This window comes from Meriones unguiculatus, chromosome 2 (assembly GCF_030254825.1).
Source record: "Meriones unguiculatus strain TT.TT164.6M chromosome 2, Bangor_MerUng_6.1, whole genome shotgun sequence".
NCBI classification, from domain to species: Eukaryota; Metazoa; Chordata; class Mammalia; order Rodentia; family Muridae; genus Meriones; species Meriones unguiculatus.
The window spans coordinates 21,890,634-21,913,148 of record NC_083350.1 but is presented as its reverse complement, the minus strand read 5'-3'; the positions used below and the strand labels follow the sequence as shown (position 1 = coordinate 21,913,148).

At 40.3% G+C, this 22,515-nt stretch overlaps 1 protein-coding gene across 4 annotated transcripts in view; it reads right to left on the bottom strand.

The window, feature by feature from the left end:
• Positions 1-22,515, bottom strand: part of Spire1 (spire type actin nucleation factor 1) — a 108,792-nt gene that overhangs the window by 19,072 nt on the left and 67,205 nt on the right. For 2 of the 4 annotated variants that reach the window (XM_021664439.2, XM_060377122.1), the window contains exons 5-9: positions 19,737-19,814; positions 17,654-17,818; positions 11,987-12,073; positions 9,921-10,050; positions 4,167-4,208 (exon numbers count right to left, since the gene is read on the bottom strand). In XM_021664439.2, coding sequence (XP_021520114.1) covers positions 4,167-4,208; positions 9,921-10,050; positions 11,987-12,073; positions 17,654-17,818; positions 19,737-19,814 — 502 coding nt within the window. The remainder of the gene's footprint in view (positions 1-4,166; positions 4,209-9,920; positions 10,051-11,986; positions 12,074-17,653; positions 17,819-19,736; positions 19,815-22,515) is intronic. The other 2 variants (XM_021664438.2, XM_021664440.2) reach the window with 1 other exon arrangement.

Here is a 22,515-nt window from a genome sequence, read left to right as displayed (position 1 = left end):
GAAAAAGGAGGCCAGACTTGGTAGCTCACACCTACGATCCCAGCACTTGAGCCTGGAAGGCAGGAGTACTGCCAGGAGGCTGGCCTGGGCCAGGGAGTATGAGCCTATTTCAAAACAAACAAACAACAACAATAATAACAACAAAGAAGGAAGAAAAAAGGTAGTGTTTAATGTGATCTTAAAAAGTAACTTTCACAGAGGCAGGAAGATCTCTGTGAGTTCAAGGTCTACACAGTGAGTTCCAGGATTGCCAAGGGCTACCTAGTAAGACCCTCAAACAAACAAACAAACACCCAAAATAAATAAGTATACATACAAAAAGAAACTATACACATTCATGTCCCTTCTTAGCCAGCCATGTTTCAGAAGTTGGTGAGACAGTGCACCTATCAGAGATTTAGCAACAAGAACAAACCCAGCTTCCAAGACTGGGCTCACACTGGGAAGGCAAAGAGATTTCACTGGCTATATGTTCATTTACTATATTGTAAAAAGCTATTACATCAGACCCACATTTTTTCGGTTGTTAATGCTTAAGAAAATTTAGAAGTCATGTAAGGTAGGTTAAACTTTTAAAAAAGATTCATGTTTATAGAATTTTTGTATGAGTGCTTTTGCATACATGTATGTACGTGCTTCAGGTATGCACTCAGGGAGACCCGAAGTGGGTGTTGGATCCCCAAGGACTGAAATTACAGATTGTGAGCTGCCATACAGGCGCTGGGAATCAAATTCAGGTCTTCTGGAAGCCATTTCTTCAGAACCAGGTAGATTCAAATTTTTAAATTGTGTTGACTGTATTTAATACTGTTTAGATTAAGAACACTTAAATAGTGTTTGTGAGAGGTCTATTCTTGGCTGTTAACTTGACTACTTCTATAATTAACTAAAGCCCAAGAGGCTGAGTACAACTGTTAGGGATTTTTCTTAATTAAATAATTTCAATTGGGAAGACACACCCTAAATCCAGAACTTTTGGGGTGGGAAGAGCCACCTTAACTAGGCCACATCTGGTGGCAACCTATATAAGAAACAGAAAGAAGTGCTCTTTGCCTGTTTGTCCTCACTCTCACTGGTCTACCTAACACTGTCTGAGACATCCAGCCTCTTGGACCAAACAACATTAAATTCTTGGGCTTTCTGTCAGGAGACAGACATCACTGGAATAGTCAAACCACAACTTGTAAGCCAAGACACTCTGTTTCATCCTATCAGTTGTTTCTCTAGAGAATCCTGTCTAAAACAATAGGCAAAACCCAAAGCCTGGTGTGGCGGTGCAAAGCCTAAGCAGCCCGCCTCCAAACAAAAAGGACTCCATTGGTAGAGGACATGCCAGGCTTGGCTTCTCTCCCCACAGCACACAAATCCAGCATGGCAATATCCCCTGTAATCTTAGCGCTCAGGAGTAGAAGCAGGAGTGCCAGAAGTTATTCCAGGCTAAACAGCAAGTTTGAGCTAGCCTGGGCTACACGAGACCCTGCCTCAACAAACAAACAAACCACACTTAAAAGAAAACACAAATAAACAAAGAGCTAGGGCAGTAACTCAGATGGCTTAGCCCTTGGCCACCCAGTGCAATACTCTGGGAGTTCAGTCTACATTAGTCTCTCTCTCTTACACACGCACACAAAAATGGGGAGGAAGTTGGTAAAATGACACCTGAACTGAAGTTTAGGGAAGGCCACAAAATGACAAAGGTGACCCTGGCTCATTTCCTTGTGATGCAGGGATAGGAGAGCTTTTCAACAGCTGTCATGGGGTTCACTGACAGAGATGACCTAGACAGACATCTGCAGGGGAATGTGAGGGGAATGTGACTGGTAAAAGGTTCTACCAGGAGGCTTCTGGTGATCTCCAACACTAGACAATGTGCAGTTTCATTTCCTTTAAGAGTTGGCATATTTTTAAAAGTTTGATTATTTATACTTACTACTGAAATAATAAATACTATTATTTTAGTGTATTAAGTGAGAAAAGTCAAACTTTCTTTTAAAGATTTATTTACTATATATACAGTGTTCTGGCTGCATGTACACCTGAACACCAGAAGAGGGCACCAGATTTCATTATAGACGGTTGTAAGCCACTATGTGGTTACTGGGAATTGAACTCAGGTCCTCTGGAAGAGCAACCAGTGCCCTTAACCTCTGAGCCATCTCTCCAGCCCCCAGAAAAGTCACTCTTAAAAACAGCATTTCGAGGGAAAAATAAAATCTATATGTAGGACAAATGTTAAAGATATAAAATAAGATGGTTTTTAGAAATTACCATGTCTTAGATTCAGAGTCTAAAAGGCATACCCATGATATTAAATACTTACATAATTCTGTGTGCTGCTTTTTTTAGCAGGAGGAAATGTGACTGGATCATGGATTATATGTTTAATATTTGCATAGGAAAAATAAATCAGACTTACCTCAATTGATGTTGAACAGCTTATTAGGATTTTCACTAAGAAATATTTCTAAGACACACCTGAACAGCAGCATATACTTCCTTATGTCTCACTCTGCACTCAAGTTCAAAGTCACTATCTATGCTTCGTTTAGGCTGTTTACTCCTTAGTTTGTTCATTCTTCTACTAACATGACATACTTTGGTCTTTAAATTAGGAAGAAAAGATTAATCTTCCCACTTACAACCTGGGATTTTAGTAATAGTCAAGTGCGACAATGAACAACAAAAGCGGCACAAGGTCAGCGAAGCTCTGGGACTCAGACAAGAGCACAGCAGACAATGGACACCGACAACACAGTGCTGCCCTGCTATAGATAGAGGGCCACCATGAGCCTGTAAGACCACCAGAGATCACGCATGAGAACATGTTCAAGAGCATGCGTATTGCCCTCATCAGCCACATTCCAGCTGGCAACCCATGTGCTGAGGTAGCCTTCTACTTTTCTTTTTCATGTTTTGTTTGTTTGTTCTTTTAAAGACAGGGGTTCTCTGTGTAGCCTTGGCTGTCCTGGTCTCACTTTGTAGACCAGGCTGGCCCGGAACTCACAGAGATCCACTTGCCTCTGCCTCTTCAGGTACTGGGATTACAGGTGTGCGCCTCTGTGCCTGGCTTAGCCTTCTACTCCTTCCGTAACCAGTAGACACATGAGCAGCAGCTCTCCAGAGTGACAGGGTGTAGAGGGTATTTGGCCAGCGTTTAGAGGTTAGTCATAACATACATGGTCAAAATTTTTGGTTTTATTTTCCAGTCTAAAATTTTTACAGGTTCACTGTACAATGGTTCATAAAATAAATAAAATTAGCAAATGGACAAAGAAAAAAGAAAAGGCTCTTTGGTGGTCAGTCAAAAATAGTTAAGTGAAGACCAAAATATTAGTCATACCTGACAGCTACAAAAGTACACATAAAATTAAAAACACACATGGAAACTAGCTTGTAGTTAGAAGACAGTAAATATTCAATAATATGACACTAGAAAAAGACACTAGAACTCGCTGGCTTAGAACACATGAATTTGTACATCAACAATTCTTTGTGACTTAAGTATTTCATAATATTTCAAAGAACATTCTAGAAGAAAACACCTTATCTCATTTTAGTTTGAAACAGTGACTTGTGAAATTAAAAAATTTGAATTTTTAAAATATAAGAATTAAGAAAAATATGATATTTTAAATTTTATTTTAAAAAGATCTAAATTTATAATCAAACAGAGCATTTTCAGTTATACATTTATCCATCCTCCTGGCCTACTGAACAGAAAACGTGAAGCAGGCTGTAAACTTCAGGCACAGAGCCATGAATGGCAGGCTCGACCCGGAAGCAGAGGAGTATAGCTTCTGGTCACCGAGGCGCTCAGTGTTCCAGAGAGCAGAGCACTTGAAAACTGTTGCTTTGCAGTGTTTCTGTTCCCTTACGGAAAAGATCTGACCCAGCGAGCGCTACCACAGGGCAACCGAGGGAATCCACTGCCGGCCCATGGCAGTACCGTTCTGTGAGGCTCAACATTTACTGTGATTTTAATTACGTGTTGCTGCTTTGAAATGGGTAGCCTAGTTTATTTTACTGACCACAGCTTAAAAGAAAGCTTTTCAATTTTCTTTTCTGACATGTTTAAACAAGCAGACAAATGAATGTGATTCACAGAAACCACACAACCATGTCAGGCGTGAAAGTGCTTTTTTTTTTTTTTTTTTTTTTTTTTTTACCTGACAAGTCAAAACTGTGAGACATGCTAAGTGGCCGCATTGCTGAAAAAAAAAAAAAAAAAGAAAAACAATAAAGAGAAAGTAATTCAGCCATTAGGGATGTACAAGGAGACAGGACAGGGGGCAGGGTCAGAGCTCTCACTGACACTTGGGAGTCTAGAAGCTAGTGGATACAAGTCTGAAAAATAATAAAGCCACACAAGAGTCTTAGCTCCAGGTCTATGACAATGACAGAGTAACAATGAAAATAAAAAATAACAGCTTAGAGAATCACTAAGAATGAAAACAAGCTAAAGAGAAAAAATATGAACCTCATCTCTAAAGAAATGATTGCATTCCTTGTGCATGCAGTAGTCTGTTTTAGTCAAAAGTTATCTTCATCAAATAATAAGTTATAAATAATAATGTTTGATGGTCAGGAACTAAGAGTTTAGGCATTTCCTTCCTAACATACAAGTTAGATGTTTAGATGTTTCAAGAAAGTGGATAGGGATTTTGTGTTGATGATACTGTTTCCACTTGCCATTCAAAAAATAAGTTATTCAGTTCTAAACTTAAATATATTCTAGATTTCCCTTTCTAAGTTTAGCAAATAAAATAATACATATTCTCAAGCCACTCTTTAATCAAGTTTCCTAATAGTCTATAGAGTTCCTCTCTGGTACATGAACATTAACTTGAATGACCTGACCACCACACACAAGAGGAATGCAATCCTTCTTGGGAGATGAGGTCTGTTTTTGTCTCTTCTTTTTTTGTCTTCGTTATGCTAACTGAACCTGGGATTTTTGCAGGGTGGACAAATACTCTACCCACTGAGCTGCGTTCTTAGCCTCTCATTTTGTTGTTTGTTTGTTTTGGGTCTGAGTGAGATCCCTAACTAAGGATCTTATTTTCAGCTCCATATATTAAAAAGGACAACAGTGAAGGATCATAGTAATTAAGATATTTAGAAAAGAAAAATAACAGTGACATGAACAGAGACTAAGGTACAATAATAGTAATTTCAGATTGGATAGGAAAAAAATGTAAATGGATCATACAACAGTAGAGGGGTAGGTAAATACATCCTTTCAGTTGGGAAATCATGTCCTAATAAATCATGGTTTGATTTATATTTAAAGAATGAAAGATGTTCAGACCATGCCCAATATTAAACCAAGAGAACAGAATAACATATTGTAGTTTTTTCATTATTAATTTTGTTTGTTTGTTTTCCAAGACAGGGTTTCTTTGTGTAGTTGGCTGTAGAAGAGGCTGGTCTCAAACACAGAGATCCTCCTGCCCTCTGCCTCCTCAGTGCTGGAATTAAAGTGTGTGCCACCACTGCCTGGCTATTTAAACATCTTTTACTTTATTTTTTTATGCATGGAAGTGTATATGGGGGTTGAAGGACCATTTGGAAGGCCTTCTACTACTCTTGGGTTATGTCTTTCATTGGCATGGAATTTACCTATTAGGCTAGACTGGCTGGCCAGTGAGCCTCAGGATCCTTGCTCCCCCATCTCCCTCAAAAAAGGGACTCCCAGCATACACCACTGAGTTAGGCATTTGTATATGGCTTCTAGGATTGAAGACAAATCCTCCTGCTTGAAGCCAAGTGCTTACTGACTGTGCCATCCCTCAGCCCTTACTGTTATTTCATAATGCACAAGTTCACAGTAGATGCCCATAGACTTTGAAATTATGGGCAATCCTCTCTTGAAGCATTAAGACATTCCCCCAGTATCTGCATTGTCTCTACTTGGAATTACAGGGGGAAAAAACAAAAAGATTTAGTGAAACTTGTTTTTCTTCAAGTTAATCCTGCCAATCCTATCCGACCTAAACACCCCAAAATACAAGTCTACAGAAAAACCCAACATAATGGAGTGAGGGTGGGGAGCAAAATTTCTTACTTTCCATTTGAGCTTTAAGATTAGTTTAAACTCAGAATTCTAGAAGCAAGAATCCCAGAATAAGGACTGGAGAGATAGCTTAGCTGTTAAGAACACTGGCTGCTCTTTCAGAGGACATGGGTTAAATTCTCAGCACCCACATGGCAGCTCACAACTGTCTGTAACTACCAGTTCCAGGAAATCTGACATTCTCACATAGACATACATGCAGGCAAAACACCAATCAATGTTCATAAAACAAAAATAAATAATTAAAAAATAAAGTAAACAGAATCCCAGAATAATTTAATTGTGTGTTGGTGGGGGGAGGGGGGGAGGGATGACAATGTAAGAAATTCTCCTTCTGCCAAGCAGGTCCTACTGGAGATGAAGCCTGGGTTGTCCAGTTTGGTGGCAAGTGCCTTAAGCAGCTGAGCCACCTCACCAGCCTCTAAACAATCACTTTCTACAACTGCTCAATACAAGACACTGTGAAACATCAATGCTCAGGTTAAAATACAGCAAATGCAACATCAATTTGTCCTTTAACTGTTCTAAAGCAGGATTCTTTTCCTCATAGTTAGCCTTTAAATAAAATCTTAATAAGTGAAACAGAGAAATATATATGAGAAGGCCTGCTTTGAGAGACCGGGGTCAGTAGTCCAAAAGTTACCAACTGTGATCTCAGCACTCAGGAGGCAGAGGCAGGAGGATCACTGTAAGTTTGAAGCCAGCATGGTCTATACAGTGAGTTTGAGGACTGTCAGGGCTACATAATGAGACCCTGTCTCAGGAAAACAAACAAAAGAGTCAGGAGTAGTGAGTGGCACACAGCTATAATGTCAGCAATCTGAATCAATCCTTAGCTACAGAGCAAGTTTGAGGAGCACCTCAACTATGAGGTACTGTCTCAAAAAACAAAATGAAAAACTCCCAATAGGAACAGTCTGGCAGCCAGGTGTCATGCACTCGCCTTCAGTCTAGTGCTTGGGAGGCAGAGACAGGCAGATCTCTGAGTTCAAGTCTAGGCTAGTCTACAGAGCGAGTTCCAGGACAGTTAGGGCTAAGATTATATTGTTTCACCCATGATTCCACCAAACCTTGACAGACGAATTACTTCCAATCTTTTCCAAACTGTTCTAAACACAGAAGAAGGAAAAACACTGAAGCTAAAACACAAAGAAACAAAACCTTAAAAACTACTCTCACACCATTCCAGCAGCACATTAAAAGGCCACACACCATGACTAGGTGGGATTTATTCCTGGGACACAAGCATGGTATCTTAGTTTTTATTACCTTGATACAACCTAAATTCACTTGGGAGGGGAGAACTCAGCTGAAGTATTGCCTCGGTCAGACTGTCTGTCAGAGACTGCCTTGAGTGACTGATGAGGGAGGCCATCTCTGTAAGGTGGACCTCTGCTGTGGAATCTTAGCTGAGCAGGAGCCAGTGAGCAAGCCGCCATAAGCAGCATTCTCCTTGGTTCCTACTTCAGTTCCAGCCCTGACATCTCTCAGTGGTGGACTGTGACCTGGAAGTATAAGCTGCAATCAATCTTTTCCTCCCCTAAACCGCTTTGGGTCAAAGTGTTTATCAAACCAAGACAAAACGCAAACCAGACGCAAACAATGTGATACATAATTAACCGAATAGAGGATTAAAAAAAAACACATGGTCATCTTTAAAAACTTCAGGTTGAAAACCGCAGCAATCTGGGAACACAGAGAAATTACTTCACTGAGATTATTATAGGTGTGTTCCCAGAAAGTCCTTTTTCTTTTCTTCATTTTTGTTGAGGGTCTCACCATGTAGAAGAGGTTAGCCTCAAACTTGCAAAGACCCTTCTACCTCTGTGTCTTGATTGTTAGCATCAAATGCATGTGCCACTATGCCTAGAGATTAAATTTACGGCTTCACTCATGATAAGCAAACACTCTACCAGATAGCTGTATCCCCAGGTCCCCAGAGTATGTTCTTTTTAACAAATTTTTTAAAAGATTAATTTTATATTATGAGCGTTTTGCTTGCATGTAAGTATGTATACCACAGACATACATGTGTGTGCCTTCAATGGCACCTGGATGCTGATTCATCTCTTTAGCCTCCTACCCACTCCATGGAATCTTAATGGTAGTTTTCCCAGAAAGAGAAAAGCGTGTCCTGCAATTCTTCTGATGCAATGGTTTGAATGTGAATGTCCCCCTGGGCTCATGGGAGTCTATGGGGCCTACAGGGGCAGGGACTGACTGACAGACATTAGGAATGCACTTCTAGTCCTCATCTGCTTCACACTCCTGACATTCCTGCTGCGACAGGACCCTTACAGTTGAGAAACAGCTTCCTTCATGGAGGAAAGGAACTTGTTGACTACACAACTCATAAGGTTAACAGTCAAAATACATAACAAAAATGCTAACAACTCAATAATAAAATAATTGATAGCCTTGATTTAAAAGTAAGCAAAGAACCTAAATAGACAATCCAAAGATGAAACAAAAATAGTTCACAACTACAAGAAAGAATGTTCAAACATCCATCATCAATCACTAGGGACATGAAAACCTAAACTACAATGAGAAATCACCTTAGATATGTCAAGATGGTTACTTCAAACAAAGACGCCTCGAAGCCCCCCATGGGGGAACAAGGATGCAGAACTAGGGCATTTGCTGCTGCTGGAGAGGACACAAATGGTATAGCCACCATGGAAATCAGAGCTCAATGGGCAAAGGGCTTGTTGCAGGGGCACGAGGCCCTGAGTTTGGATTCCCATCTCTCATGAAACAGCTGTGACCCCAGCGATGAAAAGGATAGAAATAGATGGATTCCAGGGGCTTGCTGGGCCAGCTAGCTTAGCTGCAACAGTGAACAAGTGAAATTTTTTGTCTTAAAACATGGTAGACGATGGTAGAAGACTACCTCATGTTGACCCCTGGCTTCTGCATGTGCATATACAGAAGTACTACACACACACACACACACACACACACACACACACACACACACACACACGGTTAGAAGGATCTTTGTGCTATGTATGTATCACCTTTACTTGTACACACTGGTTTATAAGGTTTTTCTTTCCTCTTTTTACCATGATCTTATTTAGTTCTTATAAAAAAAATATAACAGAGGTAAGATCTTTTATTTGTCTTTCTGCTGATAGTTGTATTTAAAATGGGAGAAAGTGTTATCTTAGGAGTTTATTGCTGTGAAGAGACACCATGACCATGGCAACTCTTATAAAGGAAAGCATTTAATTGGGGCTAGCTTACAGTTTCAGGGGTTTAATCCAATATCATCATGGTGGGAAGCATGGCAGCATGCAGGCAGACATGATGCAGGAGACTAGCCGAGAGTTCTCCATCTTGATCTAGAGGCAGCAGCAGGAGACTGTGTGCCACGCTGAGTGTAGCCTGAGCATGTAAGGCCTCAAAGGCTGCCTCCACAGTGACAGTGACATACTTCCTCCAGCAAGACCACCCCTCCTGATAGTGCCACTCCGAATGGGCATACAAGTCTAAGGGGACCTCTCCTATTCAAGCCACCACAAGGGTCATCCTCAAACCTCAGCATAAAATTGGCAGTGCTCTTGCCATTATCTCTCATTATCTCTCTTGCCACAAATCTCTCACACAGTTCAATATCACAGAAAACAAAACTGTCATGTCACATGAATGTCAAATGTAAGCAAATGTGAGGGTATATGTGTGTGAGCAATAGTTAAGGGGAGAGGGGAAGGAGGAAGTGAGGAGACAGGAGAACAGGGTCTAGAGACAGGAACTGAGAATTCTGTGAGTTGTTTTTACATGTGTAAATACAAACACAATTTTCTCAGTGGTGGACTCATGAGTACTGGAAGAGGAAACTCACCTAGCCTGCTTCGTCTAATTTCTTCTGGTGAGACAGGTCGAAGCTTTCTTTCTGCTTTAATTTCTTCTAATATTCTTTCGTGCAGGCTCCGTGGCCGTGGTGGGGTTGGTTTCAGTTTTCTGGCTGAAGCCTTGAAAAGGAAGCACAATAGTTAGTAGAGACTTGATTAACTATCTTTACCTAATAAAGTCATCACACAATATAGAATTATGAACTGACTGTAATTTGCCCAATAGACTATTCAAATCATTCAATATCAAGATTTTTCCCTTTAATTTTTAAATTATTTATATATATGATTAGACACATATGTGTGTGTGTATATATATATATATAATTAATTTTGTGTGCTTGCACACGAGTGGAGGTCAGACAAAAATTCAAGGGAATGAGTTCACACCGTCCACTGTGTGGGATCTTGAGCAAAGAACGGAGGCTACCAGGCTTGGTGGCAGACACCTTTCCCTACTAAGCCATCTCTCAAGCCCCCATGTCAGGAACTCTAATGCAACAGATTATTGGGTCTCCCAGCAATCCAATTATATGTGCTCAGGGAAACTGAAATAGTCAGTTCTGCTAAAGTTATAACCATGTCCCTATAAGTCACTGTTTTAGAACACTGTTTTGGGGGATTATTGCTATTATTTTGAGACTCAGTCTTATTCTGTAGTCCAGATTGGTCTCAAACTGTGGCAATCCCTGAGCTTCAGCCTCCTGAATGTTAAGATTATAAGATTATAAGGGTGGCCCACACTATCTGCCTAAAAGCAACATTTCTAACTAGCACCTTGGCTTATTATTGTCTTCAGTCTACTTATGAGGACACAGAAGTGAGAAGCAGGTTAACTTGTTTAGAGCCACAATGAGCTAGACTTCAGAGCCAGTGCAAACTAAAGGGTTCATCTGATCCCTCTCTAATCCATCAACACTTGCCCCTTCTTGCAGAAAGACCTAAAAGGACAACTGATTATGCAAATCTACAAACTGGGAGAAAATTCCTCTACCCTCGCTGTTTTTTTATGTACATAGGCTTGAGATAGTTTGGTGGGAGCTGGCTTTTGAGTCGGGAGGAAAAGAAGTTAAGAAGCACAGAAGGCTGGAGATACGGCTCAGAGGTTAAGAGCACTGTCTGCTCTTCCAGAGGTCTTGAGTTTAATTCCCAGCAACCACATGGTGGCTTATAACCATCTATAATGAGATCTGGTGCCCTCTTTTCGCCTGCAGGTGCACATGCCGACAGAACACTGTATACATCATAAATAAATAAATCTTTAAAAAAGAAACACAAAGAGCATTTCAAAGAGTACTCTCATTCTGTGGTCATTAGGAAAAACATGCCAACAGAAGATGCTAACATAAAAGTGAGAGCACATTTACTGTAAATGAGCAGTAGGATAGTGTGGTCTAAGCAGAGCAGTAGCATTATGATGTAACTTGGAAAGGTAACTCATGTCAAAAACGTGGTAATAGTTTTCAGCCATTATACAAAGTATTCAACCAGATTTTGTACTATAATTCAGGTTCCGAGTGAAAACATACCAGATATTTGTATTTAAAAACTGAAGGTATATCTCTGTGCTTTAGAGTATAATTTATAGGTGGGTGTTACAGGATATTTGATCCCATTGTGAACCCTGAGATTGTGAACTGTAAAATCCTGTGTTTTGTTTGGCGTGGTTCAGCCCTAGCACACACCTTTAATCCAAGAGCTTTCTGTACACAGAATTTAATAAAGTTAACTCTGGGTGAAGAGGCAGAACAAGAAACCAGCTGGCAGGGATTAAACAGAATTGAGATACACTGAGAGAAGACAGTGTAGAGAAGGAGCTTCTTCAGCTTGTTCCTTCTGGGATGTCAGCTGAGTAGGAAGGTCAGCTGGGTACTTTCTCTGCCTCTCTGAGCTAGCAGGTTTTCACCCCAGCATCTGGCTTCTGAGTCTTTATTGGTAAAATTGAATGACTGGAATTTTCTTTCTTTATAACAACAAGTGGGCTTCATGCTCTCAAGGGAAAGCTTGGTGGAGTGCTACAGACCCATCCCTGGGAAGAGTATGTTAAGTTACGTACTGGATTTAAAGGGGGTCTTGATCTGATGAAGTCAAGGATGATCTCATGAGCACTCTTTCTTAACCGAGGGGGAATGTCACCATTTACCTAAAAGGAGACAAAAACAAAACAAAACAAATCAGGTGACTAAAGAGGCCAATACTATACATTTAATAATTGAGATTCTGACTCCCCTGATGGCACAGTTGTAGCCACTTTACCACGTTTTCCCATCTTTTTTAAAGGGTTGGTTTTTGGGATAAGGCCTTGTATACCCCAGACGGGTTTGAACTTGATATGCAGTGGAAGGGAACCCTAACCTTCCAATCTTCTTGTTTCTATAGCCAAAGTGCTGGGCCACAGGTATGCGCCATCATACCTGGGTTTGTTTCCTGGTCTTATTGAAACACAACAGGCTGAACTGCCATTTCAGGCCTGATCCTTCCCCTGTGACAACTGCACTGGGATCTCCCTAGCACCACCCCCTTCCTCCCTGTGCCCTATACCCAGGCTCCATAGCAGGCATCAGCAGCAATCCCTGTAGAGCCCAGCTGAGCATGTGAGTGGCAGTGCCTGGCTTAAGAAGGAGAGCTGTAAGGATGGTGGCAGTGCACACCTTTGACCTCAGCACAGAGGTAAGTGGAGCTCTGTGAGTTCAAAGTCAGCCTGGCCTACAGATCGAGTTCCAGAACAACCAGGTGTGTGTGTAGGATCTAGCCACAGAATCAGAGCCCTGTGTGGCATGACCCTTACTGCGGACTTCCAAATACTTGCCAAAACACAACAAGCAGTCTGAACTGAAATAAAAAATGATTCCAGACAAACAAATTGTTGACTCAAATAAAATAAGATCAATCACTTGATCTTATCATATTTGAAACTTGATCATATTTTAGAGGCACAACGTCTTACAACAAAAATCTTTTTTGTTTGTTTATTTGTTTTGAGACAGGGTTTCTCAGTGTAGCCTTGGCTGTCCTGGACTCACTGGTCTCGAACTCTCAAAGATCTGCCTGCCTCTGCCTCCAGAGTTCTGGGATTATAGGTGTATGGCACCATGCCAGCCTCAAAAATCCTCTAGTATACAAAAAGTGATTTAATTATTTTAAAACAGCCCTGAATTGTCCTGTTTCTTAAGGAAACATTTTTTGGCAGCTGAATTTGAAGTAAAACAGATAAAAGGAAGTTGTTTTGTTGCCATCCACTCAATGCTCACACCTTACAGTCTTCCCTTTTAGCAACTCTTTGGAATGAAGTCTTCAGATTCACTGATGCTGCACTTCAGCAAGCACCTCAAAGCTGAAATGTACATTTCCCTGTTGATGCCAAACACTGAAAGCATTGAAAAAACCTCTATTACTTGATGAGGCCCTGGCTCGTGTTCTAAATAAACAGCTTCTTTAGAACCATCTTAGAATTCAGAATTATTTCAAATATGTATATCTGACTTTCAAGCCACAAGATGGTTTACAAGTATAGTAGACAATCTGGCAATACTCATTAGTCCTTAGAACAATGGTTCTTGACCTGTCGGTCATGACCCCTTGGGAGTTGCACATAGATATTTACATTTGATTCACAACAACAGCAAAGTTACTGTTATGAAGTAGAAATGAAAATAATTTTATAGCTGAGGGTCACCACAACATGAGGAACTGTAGAAAAGGGTGGCAACCTTAGGAAGGTGAGAATCACTGCCTTAGAGACATAGAGACATGTAGATCCACTAAGCCAGTAACTGTGTGGCTAGAATTCATAGTAAGAAATATTAAAAATGGGCTGGAGAGATGGCTCAGAGGTTAAGAACACTGGCTGCTCTTCCAAAGGTCCTGAGTTCGATTCCCAACAACCACATGGTGGCTCACAACCATCTATAATATGATCTGTGCCCTCTTCTGGCATGCAGGTATACATGTAGGCAGAATATTATATACATAAATAAATCTTTAAAAATTTTTTTTAAAAAACAGTAAACCAACAATAGATTAGCTCAACTTGGTTTGCTCATGTTATAGATTAATAATTGCAGAGCTATTAATAATTGTAAGGCTATTAATAATTGTAGAGCATGGGCTAAGTGGGGGTGGCTTAACAGTTAAGAGTACTTGCTGCTCCTTCACAGGACCAGCTCCCAGCACCCACACTTGGTGGCTCACAACTGTCTATGTGGGGGTCCTGGCAGGGTCAATGTAGGCAGTAATCTGAGAAGAGAGAAGAATAAAAACCCAGTGCAGACTTCCTTTGTCAATCTGGATCAGACGTTGGGGAGTCTAATGCCAGGCAGTTCATTGTCAGCATACTTAAGACACAGTACAATTTTGGAAAAGGTTTCTAGGTGTCAATCAGTCCAATTAGTCTGATTCCAGATATACAATAAAGTTTCTGGTGAGAGAACATAGAAACTCCTTTACAAACTACATGTGACCATGTACTATAGCTAAAAGGCCTAGAATCTAGTGTGGTCTCTAGTATAGAGGTCAGCAGGCCATAAAGTACTTGTGCATTCCCCCTAAGGAGAGGGAAGGGCCTAGGATAATCACTCTGGGGAACTTGGGTGAGGTCTTGCCTCTATAGCAAAAGGTGGGTGAGGTCTGCCTTCAGACAGCACAAAAGTCACTAGTTCATTAACAAAATCCATTCCTAGCCTTCTGGGTAGAAAAACAAGTATTTTTATCTCCTCCAGTGAGAAGAGGCCCCTGTGTGTCTAACATTCCTGGTTTTCCTTAAGGCTTTTCTCCGAGTACAAGGACCTTTATGCCCACAACATGTCGATAACTCTAGTTTCAAGGGATCTGAGTGTTCTGGCCCCATGGGCACCGCACTAATGTCCACTTACCTACACAGACGCATATCTACACACAATTAAAATGTAATACAATACATCTTTAAAAAATTGTAGACTGCCTTGGTTCCATAAAAGTATGTAGACTGTGAGAGCAGTGCGACTATTTGAGAAGATGGGATCTAGCATGGGGGAAGGGTTGAGCAAAGGACAGCAATATGTAAGTATGACAATGCCAGTGAAACTTCTGCATGCTAAGTAAAAAAAAAAAAAATAATGGAAAGTAGTAAAAGCTTTTCACATGTTCTCAATCTGTAATCAGCAGATACAGACACTGCAGGATCTGGAATGTGGCAGAGATGTGCACGTAGTCAGGTAACAGGGAAGCACTGCCATGTAAAACAGAAGCAACACAGGCAACAAGCTTGGTGGCCTCTAAGAAACAAGCCTATGAGAGGGCAACTCCTCAAATGCAGACCGTAAATTCGTCATTTAGAATAATGAAAATGCACTATGTACTTAAACTAAATCATTTTCAAATTTTAAATCAGCTGGGAATGCTGGCATGTTTTTGATTCTAGAACTCAAGAGGTATAGCTGGGAGGAACAGGGGCTTAGGGGCATCCTTAGCTACCTACATTCAGAGTTCAAAGCCAGGCAGGGTTACATTAGACTCTGCCTCAAAATGACAAGAAAAAAAATTTTTTTTAAATAATAAAAGGGGCTGGAGAGTTAACCCAGTGTTTAAAAGCACCTGTTGCTCTTGCAGAGGACCTGAGTTTGGTTCCCAGCACCCACATGGTAGCTCACGACCATTTATAACTCCAGTTCCAGGGGAGCCAATGATGCCTTTTGACCTCTAAGGATACCAGGTATGCACAAGGCATACACACATGCAGGCAAAATACCGATATACAGAGACTCTTTTAAAAATGATATAAATTATATTTTATGGTATAGAGCCAAGTTTACCCATATTTGACAGAGGAGAAAGTTTATATGCTATTACAAGAGTACATAATTAAATTATATACAATAGTACATAAAAATCTCAAGAAGTAAACATATTACAAAATGGTAGAACTAAATTTTAATTGTAGTCATATTTTGTGATTTTTTTTCAGTGAGTGAATTACTTTTAAAATCAATATAAAATTTAAAAGGGGCTAGAGAAATGGCGCAGGGAGCGCACAGGCTACAGAAGGTCCAGGTTTCCTTCCCAGCACCTAAGTAGCTGCTCACTACCACCTGTAACTCTCCAAAGTACCTGGCACCTCCTTCCAGCCCCTTGGACACCAGGCATGCCCACAGTTCCCTTATATATATGCAGGAACAGCACTCAAATAATTATATAAATATTTAAAAAGAAAAAAATAAATGTGTAACATGCATAAGCTTTAGGGTGAAGGACGGAAAAGGATGTCAATGCAGATAGTGAGCAATGAAAGAAAAGAGCCATGTCAGCAATATTTACAACGGGGGGGGGGGGGAATAGATGTCTAGGAAAAAGCTATCAAACTAGACACTAGATGTTGAAAATGTAACATCTGTAAGTATATATGTACCAAACTACAGTCCACTCTATATGAACAAACACTGCAAGTGAAATGAGCAATTCCACAGTAGCTGGAGACTTTAACACTTTATAACAGTGTAACAGTGTGCTGAACTAGACAGAAGAGCAACAACAACAAAGAGGGATTTGAACAATTCCCTAAGTTAGCTGGGAGAACTCTCCACCCAATGACAGGATATCCCTCTCTCCCCTCATTTTTGCCTCTCCCTCTCTCCTACTCTTTCCTGAGACAGTCCTGTGACATAATTTACGCAGTCTTGAACTCAAGATCCTTCTACCTGTAACTCTGAGTACTGGCAATCACAAGTGTGTTACCAACAGCTTTAGAATACATATTTTTCTTAAGGGCACAAGATTTCTCCAGGACAGACCATATATTGGGGGAAAAGGCTAAAATGTAAAGATGTGGTACTGTGCATTTGTGAGCCCAGCCAAGAGGAGCATGGTTCAGGCCCTGTGACAGTCTCAGTGAGAGATGAGTTGGCAAGCATAGGACACAGGACTGGGGAGAAGTGGTTCCACAGGAGACATTTTCAAGGCAGAGCTTCCAGGATTTGTTCATGGGCTGGACATTCCTTTCCTCAGAACCTGGCTCAAGGACCTCACTGTCTAGCTATTAATAAAGATATATAGAGCAGGAAATAGCCTGCTTATACCTGATAGTGACTCAATTATTTTAATGACCTCTGACACAGTCATAAGCTAGAAAATAGATAACCATTTACTAGTAGTAATGCTGAACTAATGACACAGAAGAATATTCACAACATGAAACAACTATAATAGGCTATAAACAGAAATCAGCCCATTTTGTCTAATAAAATGCAGAAAAAGACTGAGGATTGATTGAGTTACACACAGTAGCACATGCTTCAATTGTTGGCACTCAGGAGACAGAGGGAGAGGCGGGAGGACCACTCTTGAGACAGTTTGGTCTACATGGTGGGTTCTAGGGCAGCCAGTGCAACACAGCAGGATCCTGTCTTGAAACAAGAACAATAAAACCCACCAGAAAACAGAGAAAAGGAGGGAGGGAGGGAGGGAGGGAGGGAGGGAGGGAGGGAGGGAGGGAGGGAGGGAGGGAGGGAGGGAGAGAGAGAGGGAGGGAGAGAGGGAGAGAGGGAGGGAGGATGAATATAAATGCAAATGGCAAAGCAACATGATAACAAAATGTCTCTTGGTTATAAAATGGCACATTTATAACTTTCCTTCTTTGAGCGTAATGTATTTTCCAAGTTTTCTACAGTGATCAAGTATTTTATGAGAAGAAGTAATACCTAAGTAGCCCATTTCCAACAAATAAGCCACAGGCAACCATCTGAGTGCTTACCATCACTTTTCTCAAGGTGTATCTTTTGCACCGAATGTCGTCCATGAGCATCTCGTAAGGGGTGAGCTGGTATTCAATGGGCAAAGGGTTGTACTGCCGCTGTTGGACTTTCTTAAGTTTTACCCCATTTCGCAAATCCCTCATCACCTGTACCCAGAACCGTGCCTGAAAGAACCAAAGAATGGATAGTTATCAATAAATAAATCCATTAGTTTTCTCTGAATGGTTACAATCACAGAGAACCAAGGTAAGGCATAGATTATAAAACACCAAGTAAGGGAAACATGTTACATTTTAGGATTTCACAGGACGCAGAGAAAAGTCAGTAGGCTGCATTGAAAGGTGTGTCTCCAATATATACCACTTTGAGACTGCTTACTGAAAGGGTGTATTCCCTACACCTTGACTTTGGATTTGGCCGTGTGTGTGTGTGTGTGTGTGTGTGTGTATGTGTGTGAGAGAGAGAGACAGAAAGACAGAGAGGTGGAGGGGGACAATAGCACAGGTACAGCAAGCTGTCCTTGTGCTTCTTCAAGCCTACTCTGGCACTGTTCCTGGGGCACAGCAAAGAAGCCATGGCTGCCCTGCAGATGGTGAGTGAGCTAGGGAAGTTCACTGCTGTCCACTTGAGCCTGAGTCAGCATAACAGCGCTGCTGCAGCTGCTGGATACAAGCCCTTGCTTTAGCTTCCGACACCAGCACTTGCTTTTTTTCTGAGTTCATCGCATCAATAAAAAATAAATAGTAATGAAGAATTGTTATATTTTATAAATATAAAATGCTCTAAATGATGACTTTACATTATCTAGTATACATCGTATAATCAGTTTTCTTATGTAGAAATCAGTTGCTACATCTATTTTCAAGAGTTCTGAGAATAAAATGAGACATCAAAATACTTAGTATAACACATACTAAAATGTGCATTACTCCTTAATCTGTTCTCCTGTCTTATCTAAAATTGTCTACTTCAGTGAAAAGTCAATCAATACGGTATTTAATTATAATGTCCCTTATCAAAATTAATGTGACTTCAGTAGCTACCTAAATGTATTTATTATAAAGTCATAGACGTTTTCCACATTCAGGAAATGTCACTCACTGACAGAGAAGGTGGTCAGTACGTATGAATTTCTAGGTCCTATCTGCAACACCAAAACATTTTTTCTATATAGAACAAACGATTACATGTCTAAGAAAGCCCTGGAAGCGATTCTCCACTCACAATGTATACTAACAGACGTCCTCTCTTCTGAGCATGGGACTCACACTGTCAGGCAGGGCCTCAAGTACCTTTACATACAGAGCCCCTTGCTGCCCTACCTTTACAGTGTTCAATTTCTCTGCCTGTCTTCACCTTTCATTCTCATCTTTCTAGATAATTCACCTTAGTGGTGTTGTGAAGAAGAGGTGGTAATCTAGGCAACAGGAACCCCCCTTGAGGTTTGTGAAGTTCTGGTCAATGACTGCTGTAATTTGGACTATTATTTTTCAAAACTTATGCGATTTCTTACTATTCTTATTAGGTGTGACATGTGTATATGTGGGTGCTCCTCGCACCCTCCATGGAGCGTATGTAAGCCATAGGACAACTCTGTAAAGTCAGTTCTCTCCTTTCACATTTTTCTTTTTTAATTAAAAAATTCACATTTATTTATGCATTTTGTGTGTAAATGTGTGTGTGTGTTTGTGTGAGCATCTGGATAGCAGGCCATGCCTCTGGGAGTCAGATGACAACTCCCAGGAGTCAGTTCTCTCCTTCTGCTGTGTGGACTCTGTGGATCAAACTTGGCTTGAACATAAACTACACAGCAAGTTTCATGTCAACCAAGGGTACACACAACTTTGATTTTGAGTACATGAGTATTATTTAAGGTATTTATAATTACAAATGTTAAAACCAATATTTCTAGACACAATGGCAGCAGCTCTATCAAAATAAGTTTTTATAATGAAAATATTCACTTGTAAAACCAAGCATTCACATTTATATACTAATTCATACTGCAGACCTTAATAACCAGCATTTACAAAAATTATTTTTAAAAGCTAAACTGATCAGAAAGCATATTCATTTCCTTACCCAGTCTGCATTTTGCAGGTCCTCCAGATCTGTGCTAGATTCATCACTCTTTTCCATTTCTTGAATCTTCTTAAGATTCTACCAATTAAAAAAAAGTTTGAAAACCAATATGAAAATTATATTAAGCTGTTTTCTCAAATTAAAACTCCAAATAGTTATTGTTAGATAAAATATAGACAGAAGTATCACTGAAGGAGACAGTTTATTAAATCTCATGGATATTATTTTCTTCTTTTCTTAATTTTTACCTTTTTTTTTTTAACATACATTCCCTTCTTTTCATGGCTACTGAAGACAGCATGGCTTGTGAAGCAGTCAATTGTGAAATGGACTGGGCAATTCTGCACCTTCTGCCTTCCAGTGTCTACTCTTCTGCAGACATCAGGGTCAACTGAAAGCAGTTCCTCAGACAGGCCTTTCTTCCTTCCCTTTTATTACAAATCTCTACATCTCTGGGCTCTGAGCATGTGTTAGGTTCACACTCACATGCAGCTCCCCTATAGGCTTCCTGAGGCATAAGTCTACCCACAGAGCGGATATGAGCTTGGGAACCTTTGGATGCTTGGCATGCATGCATTTGTGATGGTTAATCTTGATTGTCAACACGACGGGATTTAGAATCACCATGGAAACAAATCTCTGGGAATGTCTTAGAGTGGTTTTAAAAATTAGGTTAACTGAGGTAGACAGACTCATTTTAAGTGTGGATTACACCCCCCCGTGGGGGGGCAATGTTCCAGGAGAACAGAGCAGGGGGAAAGCAGCACACACCCTGGTCCTCTCCCCATCTCTGGGCTTCCTAATGTGGGTGCAATGTAAATGTACACAGCTCTGCCCCAGGCTCCTGCTGCCATGCTCCCTGTGATGATACCATGCACCCTTAAACACTGAGCAGAAACAAACCTTCCTTCCTCGGGTTGTTTTTGTCTGCTTTTTTGCCCAACAACAAAAAAACCTAACAATATTCATAAAATGCCTTTTAAATAGCATCAACCCCACATTTGCAACTTGTAGGAAAATATTGAGTGATAAAACATACGGCACAGAGAGATGGCTCAATAGATAAATGCACCTGCCACTAAGCCCAAAGACCCGAGTTGGATCTCTGGACTCACACGGTGGAAAGAGAAAACTCACTCTAGCAAGTTGTCCTGACCTCCACATACATGAATATAACATGTGGATTGAAAGTGTATATGTACACACATACACACACATGAATAAATGTAATAAAAAATATAAAAAGCATATCTACAAATTAAGTATAAACCCACTGTATTCCATGCCTCTTTATAGCAATTCAACATTAATATACTTTACTTTTGGCTGAATTATTCACCTGTTTGTCCAGAGACTGGGTTTAAATGTACCATATGAAACCTAGCTTGTTTTCTATGACAATACAAACAGAACATTTCCAAACCATTTATTTTTTAAGCTTTCCAACATCTCATATTATTCATCTGCAAAACAAGGATAACACCACCAGCTTTTTAAAATACTTTAATAAAGAAGTGTTAATGGGGGGGGGGGAATTACTCTGAACACTGAAGATATGAGTCAAGTAATTCTTCTCTCCCTAGGGCAAAACAAAAGACAACTCATTTCTAGTTATTTCAGAATGTGTTTACACATTTTTTTTTAAAAGTCAAGCTGCCTTCTGAGATGCTGTATGAAGAAGACCTGTGCCATTCTTCAGGCCTGTGGCCCTATCTCAGTTACCATCTTCTGGTCGCTACCCATCTCTCTACTTTCTAAGTATTAAAAGAAGTGTCACATTAAATTACAGATGCACTGCTTGGCATAGAAAAGGGACTCAGCATAATTCCCCTTATTTTCTAAGTACAATACATCACAATTCATTATACCATAGAATATATCAAAACTTAAATCACAATCAATTGAACATACTCAATTTTGTATTTGCAGCCTCTTCAGAAAAGCAACTACACAAAGTTGCAGATAGTTTCTGTGCTATCTCAGCTCTAACCCCTTATGCTTATCTGAAGCCTGGCTCTGTCCAAATATGTCCATCTACTGGTCTTGCCTAGAGATAATAATCATGGCAGCTAATCCATGACAACTGAAGCCTACCCTAATCCACGTTATGGAGGAATTGAAGCTCATAAGGGTAAACCTGTGGCCTCTGCAATGAGTGAGGAGCAAGCCTCAGACAAAGGATGTAGACCAGGCTCTCAGATATGCAGGATGATGTTTTGAAGGTGATGAGAAGAACAGTCAGCTGTTACCAACAAACCTGCCCCACCTCATCCTGTCTGAGACAAGTCCTCATGAAACAGCTGGGTCAAGTTCTACCTATTTTTGTTAAAAGGCCCTTCAGGAATACTTAGAATTCTAGTAATGTATAAGGAAAGATAATGGAATTTCTGATTACTGACTGGTCATCCCAAAAAGTGGCATTACCTTACATCAAAATCTGAATAGAAATCATTATTACTAAATAATGATTTTATTTTCTATCATTTAAGATGTACAGCCTGGTAAACAGTATTCCTGATATTCAAAATCCCTGCTTTTTCCAGCCCCTAGAAATTAATTATTTAAAAAAAAAATCTCAGCTAAGACCTACAGAAGAATGAAGTAATTACGTCAGCAGCATGTGAGGCTGGCTCCTTCAGGGCAAACCTATATGTGAACACACCTTCAAAGTGTCTTTCCTTTTGTTGCAGCTAAAGACTTCTTGAAAAAAATTTAGTGTGCCCATAAGAATTCCTGTCTGCCATCTTTATAATACAAGCTCAATGTTGCAGGATATTTG